This window comes from Mchenga conophoros, linkage group LG3 (genome assembly GCF_057382185.1).
Source record: "Mchenga conophoros isolate Kocher_MC1m ecotype Shallow Benthic linkage group LG3, M_conophoros_male_GT1.1, whole genome shotgun sequence".
In the NCBI taxonomy this organism is placed as follows: Eukaryota; Metazoa; Chordata; class Actinopteri; order Cichliformes; family Cichlidae; genus Mchenga; species Mchenga conophoros.
In genome coordinates, this window is record NC_140528.1 from 9,273,667 (window position 1) to 9,289,312 (window position 15,646).

At 41.1% G+C, this 15,646-nt stretch overlaps 2 protein-coding genes across 5 annotated transcripts; both read left to right on the top strand.

The window, feature by feature from the left end:
* Positions 1 to 217: 217 nt before the first annotated feature.
* Positions 218 to 3,566, top strand: LOC146577188 (histone-lysine N-methyltransferase set-1-like). Its single transcript, XM_085251982.1, has 5 exons — positions 218 to 745; positions 1,439 to 1,559; positions 1,643 to 1,805; positions 1,924 to 2,116; positions 3,438 to 3,566. The coding sequence occupies exons 1-5, from the start codon at positions 707 to 709 to the stop codon at positions 3,564 to 3,566; spliced, it is 645 nt and encodes a 214-aa protein (XP_085108108.1). The 5' UTR covers positions 218 to 706.
* Positions 3,567 to 7,151: 3,585 nt separating this feature from the next.
* LOC146577189 (uncharacterized) lies at positions 7,152 to 13,320 on the top strand. Of its 4 annotated transcripts, none has more exons than XM_085251995.1 (7): positions 7,152 to 7,209; positions 7,419 to 7,524; positions 9,214 to 9,284; positions 9,385 to 11,350; positions 11,649 to 11,807; positions 11,886 to 11,942; positions 12,372 to 13,320. In XM_085251995.1, exons 4-7 carry the CDS (start codon positions 9,688 to 9,690, stop codon positions 12,617 to 12,619), a joined length of 2,127 nt encoding a protein of 708 aa, XP_085108121.1. In that variant the 5' UTR covers positions 7,152 to 7,209; positions 7,419 to 7,524; positions 9,214 to 9,284; positions 9,385 to 9,687; the 3' UTR covers positions 12,620 to 13,320. The 4 variants fall into 4 exon arrangements, with proteins under 4 accessions (XP_085108121.1, XP_085108147.1, XP_085108140.1 ...); XM_085252021.1 differs by having other exon boundaries at positions 11,889 to 11,942; XM_085252014.1 differs by having other exon boundaries at positions 9,223 to 9,284.
* Positions 13,321 to 15,646: the final 2,326 nt, after the last annotated feature.

The following is a 15,646-nucleotide window of genomic DNA, read 5'->3' on the forward strand; positions in this document are numbered from 1 at the left end:
GGTTTGCTCCCGCTTTATTTTTAAATACGCATATGGTACTTGTATGCGCCCTATAATCCAGTGCGCCTTATGTGTGTGTTAAATACAGTAATGGCACACATAACTGAGACTGCGCCTTTTAGTACAGTGCGTCTTATGGTCGTGAAAATACGGTATATGTGTGAACTTCTGTAAGAATGTGTGTGTGTGTGTGTTATGTGAGAATTTGTGTGTGTGTGTGTGTGTGTGTGTGTGTGTGTGTGTGAGTGCGTCTATGTGGTATGGATTGACATTTGACCTGCGCTGTACCTGGGCTCCGGGGACATTTCGACTTTTTGCTGTGTATTCATGTGTCCCCCTAAAACATGACTTGTAAATGCATTTTTAAGTGTCTAAATAATAATTTTTTCTACTTCTTATGAGGTCATTATTTATCTTTTGACCTGTATTTGCTTAAACTGTAGTGTAAATTCATTTATTAAACTATAATTAAAAGATTTTCTGATTTTCTTAAAAGTCCACCTATACCCCTCACCTGATTTTTGTGTATTCCAGTGTATTGCACAGCGACGTTTCGAGTTAGAGTGGATGTGTGTAGGTACTGCAATTTAATACACATTTTCAATACACACGGCCGGAAGTCATTGTGATTGGTAGGCTATATATATAGGCGGTACCTACAGGAAACGGCGCCACAACTTTCGCGCGCGTGCCCTTTAACAAGTGTATGTCGACGGCAATACGAAGACGGATTAAAAACACAAAGGTAAGCCTTTTTTAATGTAAAATGCACCATGACTTTAATACTATATGAAATTATAGGTGCACAGGCCTATATTAAACTGGTTTAATTTATGCTTTATGGACTGTTAGTGAGTCTTTGAAGAAGTAAAACGGCCCCAGCGTTTGTCATTGAGTAAATAAAATAGGGCTGACGACTAACCGCGTCAACGCGATAAAGCGGGCTAACCCGTGTTAGGATTTACTCGGTGTTAAAGCATTATTGTGGCTTAAACGTGTTAATGCCGACATCGCGACTAACGCGATTAACAATTAAACCAGCGCAGTCTGAGTCAAAATCCCTGATGTCGCTGTTAGCTAATTTCGGGCAGTTTGTCCAATGTCTGTCATTCTGCTGACAGCCCTAAAATAAAAGCAAGGGTATAAGTGTATTTAGTCGTGTATTTATTTATATGCCTGAAGAAAAAACTTCTTACAGTTTTGATGCCTAAGCTTTCTCAGTACTTGTATCACTCTCTGCAGTCGCCATTACAGAAATGTCACATGTCGCCATTTTGAGTACTAGGCCTTTAACATTTTAAAAGAAGGCATAAATTAGCACTATGAATAAGTCAGCTGTGTTTATGCTGTAAACTACACTACTGCTAGTTCTGCTACTACTGATGATGATGACAATGATGACGATAATCGTAATACTTTATATGCTTTGGTAATACAGCCAATCGTACAGGAGAACATGCGAAGGAGACGCATTCCTCCACGGGAGGATGCAGTCTGTCATGTTTCTGCTGGAAGGGACAAACTGGGACTTGATATCCACTACATAAATGCCTTCAAAGGTAAGTTGGTCTTTAGTTTGGATTAGATTTGGAGTTTGTCACTTTGTCTTTTGTCACTCACTTGGTATGCCTCTGCAATTCAGGTCGGGGCATTTTCACGACTGTTCCATTCCAAAAAGGAGACTTTCTTTTGGAATACAGAGGTAAACTCATAACAAAAGAAGAATGTGAGCGGAGACACAGAGTTTATCATGACAGCCTGAAGGTGTTCATGTTTGAATTCAAGTTTGATGGAAAACTCTGGTGGTGCGTATTATATCAGTGTAGTTTGATTAAGATTAAATGACACATTGCTTTTGATTTATGAAAAAAAAAGCTTCCTAACTAACTAGTTAAGCTAATACTTTTTTGCCTAACCCCACAGTGTGGATGCATCTCAAGAAGATGGGTCATTAGGCAGACTTGTCAACGACAACCACATCAGTCCAAGTGCTAAGATGAAAATATTAAATATCAATGGAAAGCCCCATCTATGCTTATTTGCAAGCAGAGACATAAGTCCAGGCGAAGAAATAGACTATAATTATGGTGACTCGGATTGGCTCTGGAGATGCAAGGTATTTCTACAATTGTACTTTTTGGAACTGATAAATTGCATACCCTAAGCCATTTTTACATTTGTACCTACTCAAATTGGCTTAACGTGACTTAGGGCATCTAGTTTTTCACTGAAATTGAGTATCACCTACTGTGCCTGGGGTAACTATAGCAATGCAGCCGAGCATCCAGTGATATAAATGCCACAGCAAGCATGGACGTCAAGGTGACAAAATGCCTGCTGCTCAGTCTATACTTTAGTGTTCAATTCAGGGATCACGCTGTTAATTTTGGTCGCTATTTCAAACATTTCAGAGTTTCAAAAATGATGGCTTGGATTTTCACGAAGGAGGCGCACTCATAACTTATCGAGTGACACCATTGACCAGCCACCTGGTGGCATTCAGTCTATGTCAAATTTTCTGATCACTTTGGATCACTTGGAACCTTGGTGCAGTAGTTACTGAAAAACTACATGGTACTATAACCTACTGGAAAAACAGGGGTAGGTACTAATGGAAAACAGGCAATTGTGATGGCTGCCACATCAAAGCCCTCTAAAAGCACTAAAAAAATATCAGCAGGTATGCAGAAATAAAAAATGGCTTTCGGTTTCTAAATTTTAACAGTGATTGATGTTTAATGTGATTCTACACAGCAAAATCTCCAGTGTTAAATTAACACTGGAGAGTGTCTATAAGGGTCCACACCTCTGAGTGTTAAATACAACACTGTTGAGTGTTAAATTAACACTTTTGACAGTGTTATATGTTTAAAAGTAACCTAGTCAGTTTTGAAGATTAACAATGGCTAACACTGAGCAGTGCTGATTTTCTAACACTGGAAAATAACTCAAAATGTTAGAAATATTCCAGTGTTAGAAAATCAGCACTGCTCAGTGTTAGTCTTTGTTAATCTTCAAAACTGACTAGGTTACTTTTAAACATATAACACTGTCAAAAGTGTTAATTCAACACTCAACAGTGTTGTGTGGACCCATATAGACACTCTCTAGTGTTAATTTAACACTGGAGATTTTGCTGTGTAGCCTCTTTAGTTAGATTCATTTTAAATTTTGTCCCTTGAAGATAAATGGGCCCTAGTGACAGTTCGTTGCTGCTACAGGTGATTGTTTTACTCCTTTAGCAATGGCTTAAAAAATAAAGAAATCACACTGACTATTTGTCTCTTAATCATAGGGCCTTAAATTCTCTATACATGACAGTGAATATTTTAAAGACAATAGCTTGAAACTTATCTTTCTCATACAGTTTATTTAATGTTTCAAAAGCCTCTTCAAAAATGCACTGTATATTCATTCTCTATCTGTTACACACGAAGACTGAGACCAGCCAGATTCAGAAGACTGTGAGCTGCCTAAAGCCGCAACCAAACAGCTTTCCAAACAATGATCTGGACCTGAAACATCCAGAGCCTGAAAGGGTAAATATAATCCAGTGTACCACTTAATGAACTAATAATTTAATCTATCATCATTCTTTATGGATGCTGTGTGTGTTTGGCAGTCACCTGGGTGTGATGTGATTTACATGGACCGTGGCTTGTAGGTCCTTTTCATTGTTTCAAAGTGCAAGTCTGGATAACATCTGAGTGTGTGTGTGTGTGTGTGTGTTAACCACCCAAATGTGACTTAGGAGGACCACACTGTTATTGGGGGACTCCGTCAAAGTTTGCTTCATGGTGACATCACTCTGGTTTTAGGAGGGGTCTTCTCGTATGTCTTGACAGTTTGACCTACAGCATGCAGAGCTGACTGCATGTGCTTTGTTTCTATGTTGAAATTTTTTGAAACTCAGGCTTGAACATTAAGATAGATAGTACTATACAACTTCTTAACTTGTTTTAGGCACTTTTTACTGCTGTAATGCATGGGCTCTCTCTGGCTGTGTACTCTGGCTTCTTCCCACAGTCCAAAGATGTAGCTTATGGGGTTAGGTTAACTGGTGATTCAAAACTGCCCTTTGGTGTGAATGCAAATGCTTGTCCTTCCATGTTAGACTGGCGATCTGTCCAGGTTGTACTGCCCTATGGTAGCTGGTATAGGCCCCAAAACTGCTACCCCACAATCCTGATAAGGATAAGTGGAAGAGGATGGATGATTGCAAAGGAATCAGTTGTTAATTATTGTAGCCAGTATTTTTTTCAGAAGAAAACATTTCTTGAGTGGAAAGCCCCCCCCCCCCCCCCCCCCCACACACACACACATGCAAATTAAAAACAGAAGCACAGGACTGCCCAGTACAGTTGCAAGAAGAGCACTTGGTCTAATCTTTGTGCCATCTTTTCTTTGTTGCAGGATCTTGATGAAGAAATGCCTCAGCAAGGCTCAGAAGCCATGCATTCTTCTTCAGTGCAAGATTTTGAAGAGGTAACATTGACCTAGGACAGATTTTAATGAATGTTTCTCATGCACGATGTGTACCTTACGCTATTTGCCGATAGTGAAATGGTCTATTCATCCTCTTGAGTGATGCATTTTTAGTAACTGTCAGATTACTGTTCTTTTGTCTTCATTCTCTATCTGTTACACACGAAGACTGAGACCAGCCAGATTCAGAAGACTGTGAGCTGCCTAAAGCCGCAACCAAACAGCTTTCCAAACAATGATCTGGACCTGAAACATCCAGAGCCTGAAAGGGTAAATATAATCCAGTGTACCACTTAATGAACTAATAATTTAATCTATCATCATTCTTTATGGATGCCGTGTGTGTGTGTGTTTGGCAGTCACCTGGGTGTGATGTGATTTACATGGACCGTGGCTTGTAGGTCCTTTTCATTGTTTCAAAGTGCAAGTCTGGATAACATCTGAGTGTGTGTGTGTGTGTGTGTTAACCACCCAAATGTGACTTAGGAGGACCACACTGTTATTGGGGGACTCCGTCAAAGTTTGCTTCATGGTGACATCACTCTGGTTTTAGGAGGGGTCTTCTCGTATGTCTTGACAGTTTGACCTACAGCATGCAGAGCTGACTGCATGTGCTTTGTTTCTATGTTGAAATTTTTTGAAACTCAGGCTTGAACATTAAGATAGATAGTACTATACAACTTCTTAACTTGTTTTAGGCACTTTTTACTGCTGTAATGCATGGGCTCTCTCTGGCTGTGTACTCTGGCTTCTTCCCACAGTCCAAAGATGTAGCTTATGGGGTTAGGTTAACTGGTGATTCAAAACTGCCCTTTGGTGTGAATGCAAATGCTTGTCCTTCCATGTTAGACTGGCGATCTGTCCAGGTTGTACTGCCCTATGGTAGCTGGTATAGGCCCCAAAACTGCTACCCCACAATCCTGATAAGGATAAGTGGAAGAGGATGGATGATTGCAAAGGAATCAGTTGTTAATTATTGTAGCCAGTATTTTTTTCAGAAGAAAACATTTCTTGAGTGGAAAGCCCCCCCCCCCCCCCCCCCCCCCCCCCCACACACACACACACACACACACACACATGCAAATTAAAGACAGAAGCACAGGACTGCCCAGTACAGTTGCAAGAAGAGCACTTGGTCTAATCTTTGTGCCATCTTTTCTTTGTTGCAGGATCTTGATGAAGAAATGCCTCAGCAAGGCTCAGAAGCCATGCATTCTTCTTCAGTGCAAGATTTTGAAGAGGTAACATTGACCTAGGACAGATTTTAATGAATGTTTCTCATGCACGATGTGTACCTTACGCTATTTGCCGATAGTGAAATGGTCTATTCATCCTCTTGAGTGATGCATTTTTAGTAACTGTCAGATTACTGTTCTTTTGTCTTCATTCTCTATCTGTTACACACGAAGACTGAGACCAGCCAGATTCAGAAGACTGTGAGCTGCCTAAAGCCGCAACCAAACAGCTTTCCAAACAATGATCTGGACCTGAAACATCCAGAGCCTGAAAGGGTAAATATAATCCAGTGTACCACTTAATGAACTAATAATTTAATCTATCATCATTCTTTATGGATGCTGTGTGTGTGTTTGTGTTTGGCAGTCACCTGGGTGTGATGTGATTTACATGGACTGTGGCTTGTAGGTCCTTTTCATTGTTTCAAAGTGCAAGTCTGGATAACATCTGAGTGTGTGTGTGTGTGTGTGTGTGTGTTAACCACCCAAATGTGACTTAGGAGGACCACACTGTTATTGGGAGACTCTGTCAAAGTTTGCTTCATGGTGACATCACTCTGGTTTTAGGAGGGGTCTTCTCGTATTTCTTGACAGTTTGACCTACAGCATGCAGAACTGACTACATGTGCTTTGTTTCTATGTGGTTTGAAACTCAGGCTTGAACATTAAGATAGATAGTACTATACAACTTAACTTGTTTTAGGCACTTTTTACTGCTGGTAGTGCATGGGCTCTCTCGCTGTGTACTCTGGCTTCTTCCCACAGTCCAAAGATGTAGCTTATGGGGTTAGGTTAACTGGTGATTCAAAACTGCCCTTTGGTGTGAATGCAAATGCTTGTCCTTCCATGTTAGACTGGTGATCTGTCCAGGTTGTACTGCCCTATGGTAGCTGGTATAGGCCCCAAAACTGCTACCCCACAATCCTGATAAGGATAAGTGGAAGAGGATGGATGATTGCAAAGGAATCAGTTGTTAATTATTGTAGCCAGTATTTTTTTCAGAAGAAAACATTTCTTGAGTGGAAAGCCCCCCCCCCACACACACACACACACACATGCAAATTAAAGACAGAAGCACAGGACTGCCCAGTACAGTTGCAAGAAGAGCACTTGGTCTAATCTTTGTGCCATCTTTTCTTTGTTGCAGGATCTTGATGAAGAAATGCCTCAGCAAGGCTCAGAAGCCATGCATTCTTCTTCAGTGCAAGATTTTGAAGAGGTAACATTGACCTAGGACAGATTTTAATGAATGTTTCTCATGCACGATGTGTACCTTACGCTATTTGCCAATAGTGAAATGGTCTATTCATCCTCTTGAGTGATGCATTTTTAGTAACTGTCAGATTACTGTTCTTTTGTCTTCATTCTCTATCTGTTACACACGAAGACTGAGACCAGCCAGATTCAGAAGACTGTGAGCTGCCTAAAGCCACAACCAAACAGCTTTCCAAACAATGATCTGGACCTGAAACATCCAGAGCCTGAAAGGGTAAATATAATCCAGTGTACCACTTAATGAACTAATAATTTAATCTATCATCATTCTTTATGGATGCTGTGTGTGTGTGTGTTTGGCAGTCACCTGGGTGTGATGTGATTTACATGGACGAAGTTTATTAGTTGATATCTGCAACTGAATTGAAAACACACCTTTCCAACTGTCCAAAACAAATAAATGTTGCAATATTTTGCTAACAGTGTCACAATCATCGTCTGGTGTGCACAACAATATCATCTTTGGACAAGTGCATTCAGTGTGTGGGACCGGTTTCCTCCCTCAAGTGGCTTGGCTTTAAGTGCAAAGGTGAGACATTTAGTGAATAGGTACAGTGTATAGTAAAAAGCATTAATAGAGTTCAACAAGTTAAGACGTGCTGAAATGAACACTGCTCCCTTTTTAATTAATGGGTGGTCACGTCTAATTAAAGAAATGCAGTATTACCTCATTGGTGCAGGACCTTGTAAAAATGGTATACTTGGGATTGTCCTCAATTCCCCATTCCATAACATAAACTGCTCAAAATAATAAAGGGAACACTTAAACAATGCGATGTTACTCCAAGTCAGTCACACTTCTGTGAAATCAAACTGTTCACTTAGGAAGTAACACTGACAACCAGTTTCACATGCTGTTTTGCAAATAGAGTAGACAACAAGTGGAAATTATAGTCAATTCACCATAATAAAGGACTGGTTCTGCAGGTGGTGACCACAGACCACTTCTCAGCACCTATGCTTTCTGGCTGATGTTATGGTCACTTTTGAATGCTGGCGGTGATTTCATTTTAGTGGTAGCATGAGACAGTCTACAACCCACACAAGGGGCTCAGGTAGTGCAGCTCATCTAGCGTAGCACATCAATGTGAGCTGTGGCAAGAAGGTTTGCTGTGTCTGTTAGTGTAGTGTCCAGAGCATGGAGGTGCTACCTGGATGTGGAGTAGGCCATAGGAGGGCAACAACCCAGCAGCAGGACCGCTACCTCCACCTTTGTGCAAGGAGGAACAAGAGGAGCCCTGCAAAATGACCTCAAACAGGCCACAAATGTGCATCTGTCTGCTCAAATGGTCAGAAACTGACTTCATGAGGGTGACTTGAGGGTCCAGCATCCACAGGTGGGGATTGAGCTTGCAGTCCAACACCATGCAGGATGTTTGGCATTTGCCAGAAAACACAAAGTTTGGCAACTTCAGCACGGGCACCCTATGCTCCTCACAGCTGAAAGGAGGTTCAAACTGAGCACGTGACAGTCTGGAGATGCCGTGGGGAATGTTCTGCTGCCTGCAACATCCTCCAGCATGATCATATTGGCAGTGGGTCAGTAATGGTGAGGGGTGGCATTTCTGTGCCTGCCAGAGAGCCTGACTGTCATTGGGTAACAAGATGAGGTCCTCGGACCCTTTGTGAGACCACATGCTGGTGCATTTGGCCCTGGGGTCCACCTAATGCGAGACGACACTGGGCCTCATGTGGCTGGAGTATGTCAGCAGTTCCTCCATGACAAAGGCATTGATGCTATGGACTGGCCCGCCTGTTCCCCAGACCTGAATCCAATTGAGCACATCTGGGACATCATGTCTCACTCCATCCACCACAAACTGTCCAGGGGTTGGCAGATGCTTTAGTCCAGGTCTTGGAGGAGATCCTTCAGGAGACCATCCGCCACCTCATCCCGAGCATGCCCAGGCATTGTAGGGAAGTCGTACAGGCATCTGGAGGCCACACACATTCAACTACACACTTTCATGCCACTCAACTACCTAAAGAACAAAGTATTTAATAAGAATAATTCCTTCATTCACATCTGGGATGTCCTTTTTTGGGGGGGGGAGGGGGATTAGCAGTGTATGTGTAGTCATTAAAATATCCTTAATGTGAACAGTTTTGTTTTTTTTTGTTTTTTCAGCATTTGACATTACTGCAATGCTTTGACAAAAAACTACTTCACTTAAATAGAACTGCAAAGCTAAATTAAGTCTATCAAAATGTGTTTCAGTTTGTTTAGGGGTCTGGCACAAATCTTGCCTTGCAAAATTGGCAAATCAGAATTGCCACCAGTCAACACAGGTGTGTATCCCATTCATATTTGGCTTGACTTTTTTTCAGTTTATTTTTTACCTGTCTAAAGTATTGATCAATTAAAAAAACTTTTGTTCTTACATTCCAGAAAGAAGAAATTTCTGAATATTCAGGGGAGGATGGATTGCCACATTCAGTTCTGGATCAAATATCAAGCGATGATGATGGCAACCACAGCATATCAGAAGAAGAATATGTGCCAGATTCAGAGTCATATGATGAAGATTCAGATGAAGACATCTCATTATTGCCAAGCACATCAAAAGGTCTGCTATGCCAAGATGACATCTCCAAAGCGCATGAACAATCAGATTCAACGAATTTAATCCACAACTTGACAAAGGACAAGCCACAAGATAAAAGTGAGCTTTGCGAAACTGAATCAGAAAAAATGACTTTAAGTAAAAGAAATTACTGCTATTTTTGTGGCAAACCACAAGCTAAAATTTCCCGCCACCTGAAAACGCACAAAACGGCTCCTGATGTTGTGCATGCATTTTCCCTGCCTAGAGACTCAAACGAGCGTAAAAGTCTGTTAGAGAAATTGAGAAATAAGGGAAATTTTAAGCATAATGCTGCAGTTTTGCATGGTGGAGTGGGACCACTGAAAGTGAAGAGAAGACCCAAGATTAAAGCAGTAGAGGGAAAGTTTGCTCATTGCTTTTATTGTCAAGGGATGTATGTTCGCAAGGATCTTTGGAGACATGTCCGCAGATGTCCTAACAAACCAAAAGATGACACGGATAAAGAACCTGGAAGAACCAAAGTACTCGGCCTGGCTTTAACTCTGGAGTCTCAGTGTTATCCGCAGGTGTCAAGTGGAGTCTGGAAGGTTCTTGCTGTTATGAAACAAGATGAGATTGCCTCAGCTGTGCGAAATGACTTTACTGTTATTCAGTTTGCCCAGTCCCTCTACAATAAACATGGACAAGACCCTACAAAGTATGATTATATACGACAGAAGCTTCGTGAAGCGGGACGTTTGTTGTTGTGTCTGCGCACAGAATTCTCAGTGCATAACATGGAAGAAGCTATTAAGCCTGCTAATTTCCAGAGAGTTGTGCAAGCAGTAAAGAAAGTTTCAGGTTTTGATGAAGAGACACTGTCATACAAAACTCCAAGCCTTGCGCTGAAACTGGGACATACACTGCATAAAATGTCTGACATTATCCATTGTCGTGCCCTCATGACAGAGGATGAAGCCCTAATCAAGTCCACTGATGCGTTCAAGAAGTTGTATGTCTCCAAATGGTCTGAGATGGTGTCTCACCGTGCCTTGAACACATTGAGTGAGGCAAAGTTTAACAAGCCATCAACATTGCCCTTTACAGAAGATGTTCGGATTCTCCATCACTACCTTCAAAAATCTGCAGAAAGTGCCTTTTGCAGCTTGGAGAACGAAGCCACAGCTCAGAATTATGCCCAACTTGCACAAGTTACACTCTCACAAATCATTGTGTTCAACCGAAGACGTTCTGGAGAGGTTTCAAAGATGCGCCTCAAAAGTTTTCTTGAAAGAGACAAAACAGCACTCCACACAGATGTTGCCATGGGGCTCTCAGAAATGGAACAGAGACTCTGTAACTATTTCTGTAGAATAGAAATAATGGGAAAAAGGGACAGAAATGTTCCAGTTCTGCTAACACAAAGCATGCTGGATGCTCTGTCACTACTGGTTAGTAGGAGGCCTGACTGTGGTATTTGTGCCACTAATATCTACCTCTTTGCAAGACCCCGATCAATGAGTCATTACAGAGGAATGGACTCCTTGCGTGTTCATGCACACCAGTGTGGAGCAAAGCAGCCTGAGTATCTAAGATCGACACAGCTCAGAAAACATGTTGCCACACTCTCACAAGTCCTTAATTTGAAAAACAACGAACTTGATCAGGTTGCAGATTTCCTGGGTCATGATATCCGCGTTCACCGCGAATTCTACAGATTACCAGTTCCCACAACACAGCTGGCCAAGATTTCCAAACTGCTTTTAACACTGGAAAAAGGACAACTTTCCCAGATCCAGGGGAAATCACTGGATGAGATCAAAATAGAAGGTTTGTATTGAAAGGAGCAAATATTAGGGCAGTAGTTGAATATTATGCTTTATCAACCGAATTAAAACCTAAAAGCACAGACCATTCTGTTAAATGTCCATGATTTAAGGTTCTTGAAGTCTATTGTTTCATCACTTTGCAACATTTGGCAAACTGCAGAGTGGTGGCCTTAAATAGTAAAACTATGTACTATAATTTCCAGTATTTGTTCTGTATTTTGTCATATCTCGTTGTTAATGTGAGGTTTTTGGGGGGTTTGTGTTTGGTTTTTTGGGGGGGTTTTCCCACAATTTCTCAGATGAAATTGCATTAAGTGATGCTGAAACAAAGGACAGTGAGAGTGAATCAGATGATGATGACACAGCACTCACAATGTTGGCGTGTGGCACCAGTGAGCCTGTACATGCAGTAGCTGATTCCACAAACACAGCGCAGCTCCAAGACACTGTAGATTGTGGTAAGTTACCACTAGCTTGGTTTCTGTGGATAAAATGTTTGTTACAAATATTAAAACTTAATCAAATTGTGTAATCAGCAGATGAAGGACCACTCACAATGCCTGCAGCAAGTGAGACTGCTGCTCCCTCTGAAGGTAAGGGGTGCAGTTGGTTCTCTAAGCTTATTATTGTTTCATCACTTTGCAACATATGGCAAACTGCAGAGTGGTGGCAAAAAGTCACTTGGATGAGTGACAAAATGTTTCTCCCACTGAAAACGCTACGTCCAGATTAACAGAATCAACGTTTTGGGATTTACTTACCTGGATGATTGAGCATGCATCAAGAGACTTTTATTCAACTTTTTATTCAGTCTTTTATTCACAGCGGAACACTAAATGTCTCATTTTAGAAATTTGATAAATTTTCAAAGAGAATTTTAGCTCGTTTTGATATTGATGGTAGCAACACATTTCAGAAGTTAGTACAGGGTAGCATCCATTCTTTTAACCACCAAATGTTTTTTGTTTTTTTTGTTTGGTTTTTTGTTTGTTTTAACTACTACTACTTTATATATCTTCCAGAGAAAAATGCTGCTCAATCCCACAATTCCCGAAGAGCTCCCAAAAACATGTGGTCCAAGGCTGAGGTTGCTGCAGTGATGAGGCATTTTAAAGACCACATAAACGAAGGGAAACTAGCCACCAAAAATGAATGCAGTCATTGCAAATTGGTAGAAGATCCGGTGTTGGCAGGAAGAACAGTTCAAAACATAAGAGATTTTGTAAGAAACAGAGGATTAACTGCAAAAAGGCAGAAAAAAATGAACTAAAATAACTGTTTAGAGAGCTGTGGTTTTACATCTTGGTCAGATTGCCAATTGTTGTTAACACTGATGTTCTGTTTAAAGAAAAAAAAGTTCTTGTTAAATACAGAAGTAGTTTGTATTTCATAATTTTTACATTTAATTTATTTAGGGTTTTTTTTGACGGGTTATATTTAAAATAAAAAATTATAAATGCATATTTTCTCCCCTTAATATTTACCTTTAAACTATTAAAATTCATTTTAAATGTTTTTAATTTTTCTGTTTTCTATATTTTTATATTTCTGTGGGAAGCGTGGGCATTTTTGTCCATAGATTTCTTTTTTTATTTATGGTTAAAATTAATGTTCAGATCCAAGAACACTAATAAAATGATGTTCCAGTAATCCTGTGTCCTGTCAGATGTGTATTCATGGTAATGATGAGCTATTTACATATTACATCATTGTCCCTTTAAAGACCCAATATTGTTTTTTTTGGACCTCATAAAACACATTGTTGTCAAGTGGACAATGTCTCCAGAAAACACAATAGAGTCTGGTTGGTGTGTATCAGTTTATCTAGACTTCTATAGGGAGTGTATGAGGTCTGAAGTGACCCAAATTTTTTTCAGATTTTTTCGAACACTTTAACCTCGCTCCCTTGGCTCTAAGTCCTTTCAAAAGGGTAGTCCACTTAAACCACCACCGGGCGGATTGACGTAGTATAGTCCCGCCATACCACATAGACCCGTGTGTGTGTGTGTGTGTGTGTGTGTGTGTGTGTGTGTGTGTGTGTGTGTGTGTCAGACCTCCTGCTGACCAAAGGGTCGTAAACCCAGGAAGCTTACATCAAAAGAAACAGGTCTTTCAGAGAGGATGTATCTACAATAAAACCTCCCCCAGCACAGAGTGGCTGGAGAGGTGGTCAGGATCAAAGGAATGGCTTTGATCCTACTGCTTGAACTAAGACTGTACAAATTTAAGAAACACAATGGCAACATTCAACAATTAGACTTAACATTTCCCTCCTTTTTGTCATTGTATACTTAAATTTCAACTTATGCACCCTTTGTTTGGACAGTGTCAGTGTAGATTTCATTCATGCACAGTAAACTACATCCTATACATAAGCAAATCAGTCTCAACAGTTCAAAAACAGGAATTAATATTTTCAAAAGAAGATGCCACCAAGGACCAGACGGTAACCAAGCTATCCAGCCTTGTGGCGGATCTACTCCTGTCGTGCAATTCATTATGTATTTCTGCAAGTAAACAACTGAATGTCAAAGGTCAAACAAGAAGAATCATCATTCTCAAAAATCATATGTCTCTACAATCCAACTGTATACAGACATAGGTATTTAAACGCATCAGTCGACTTTATTGTTTGTCCATGTGGCTCTCAGCTAACTTGTAAGCTGCAGCCTGGTCAACACCCGTCTTTATGACTCCTATCAACCCCCCAAATCTTCTCACTGTAGGCATCCTGTGGGGGTTAGAGTCAACTGGTGAATTATCTGCATTTACAACTCTTCTCCTGTCCTGTTGTCACCACAGAAAAAGCTTTGTAAAGGAAATTGGATCAAGGTGTTTTGATCTTCTTGGCTCAAAACCTCAAGTGTTCATGATGTGAATGTAGACAAAAGGCTTCTCTGTTTACATCCTTCTTGCAAAAGACAAAAGAATAGGTGATGTTGCCATGTTCCATGGTTAATCTCCAACTTGGGCTAATCCATTGTCCTTCATACACATAGGCAATTGGCCTGTTTCCAGTTCGTTTAACTGTATAATGTCCTGCAACAAGTCATATTCTTTGAGTCAGACGAGCAGGTCTGTCCTACCAGAGCAGTTCACCTTCCCAGCTACTGGTGAATCAACCTTCCATTCAGGTTCAGAGCAGTTGAAAAGTTGGCAGTGTTCCCGGATGTGTTGCTAAGGCAACCAAACAAACTGTCTCGCTCTCAGTGATGCTATATGGCCACAGTCCAGAAGAATGTGTAGCCAGTGGCATCACAAGCATAACCATTGGTCTCGTTGTTTATGTGAGCGGTTGTGTTCATAAACTGCCACCAGTAGTTGTTGAAAACCCATGCTGGTACTGGGTGTGGTTTGCTCTGTTCCAGTGCGCTCCCTGTCATCCCACTCAGGGTCCACAGGCACAAGAAGATGCACAGCACATTCCCAGCCATTCTGATGAGTACCTGTGGCTCAGTTAGTTTCTTCACCGGATTGAGACGAGGGGCCCTGGAGGCTCCCCCCCCCCCCCCCCCCCCTTTGTTCCCGGTCTTCCTGGCACTTACTCCGAGCTGGCCTGGATGTGTGTCACCTTCTTGCAGTGCGCTTGATGTATCCAAATGTTTCTTCCGGCAATCTTCACTGCTGTGGTCGTCGTCAGCAGCACCCGATAGGGACCTTTCCATCGTGGACTGGACCAGCACTTCCTCTCCATGGCCTTATCAACATCCAATCTCCAGACTTCAGACTCTGCTCCTGCAGAGAAACAGAATCATCTGGCAGATCATTTGTTCTCATGACTACTTTACTTTTAAACATTTCAAGCATCTAATCTGCTAATATGCTCTCTCTTCTGCTTTTCTATCATCACTACAGAAGACTGGAACTCTAAATGCTCTAACATATATAATCTCAAAGAGTCAGACCATTCTCTGTTGGAGTAATCCTCATGTACTTATTCTATACAGTCTAACCATGTCCTGCCTGTCTTCCTAAATCTTAACTTTACTGTTCCATTAGTTCTCTCTGCCTGCAAAAAGTTTTTTTTTAAAGTATTTAATAATCCTAAAGTATAAACTAATTCTAGAGTGAGTATAACGACTGCTCATCTCCCTCCTGTTGAGACATGGTATAGCCCATGGCTCAAAATAGCAGCAGTCTTATACAAATTATTAGGCAGTATTGGTTTATCACACAGATAATAAACACCATCCTGCAAGCTCGCTCCTTCTGTAAGTCACAACTGTTTTCCTGCTGTAGGTGAGTGGCCCTACATGTCTGCTGATGTTGTACTGCTAAAATGTTAACACCATGTTTA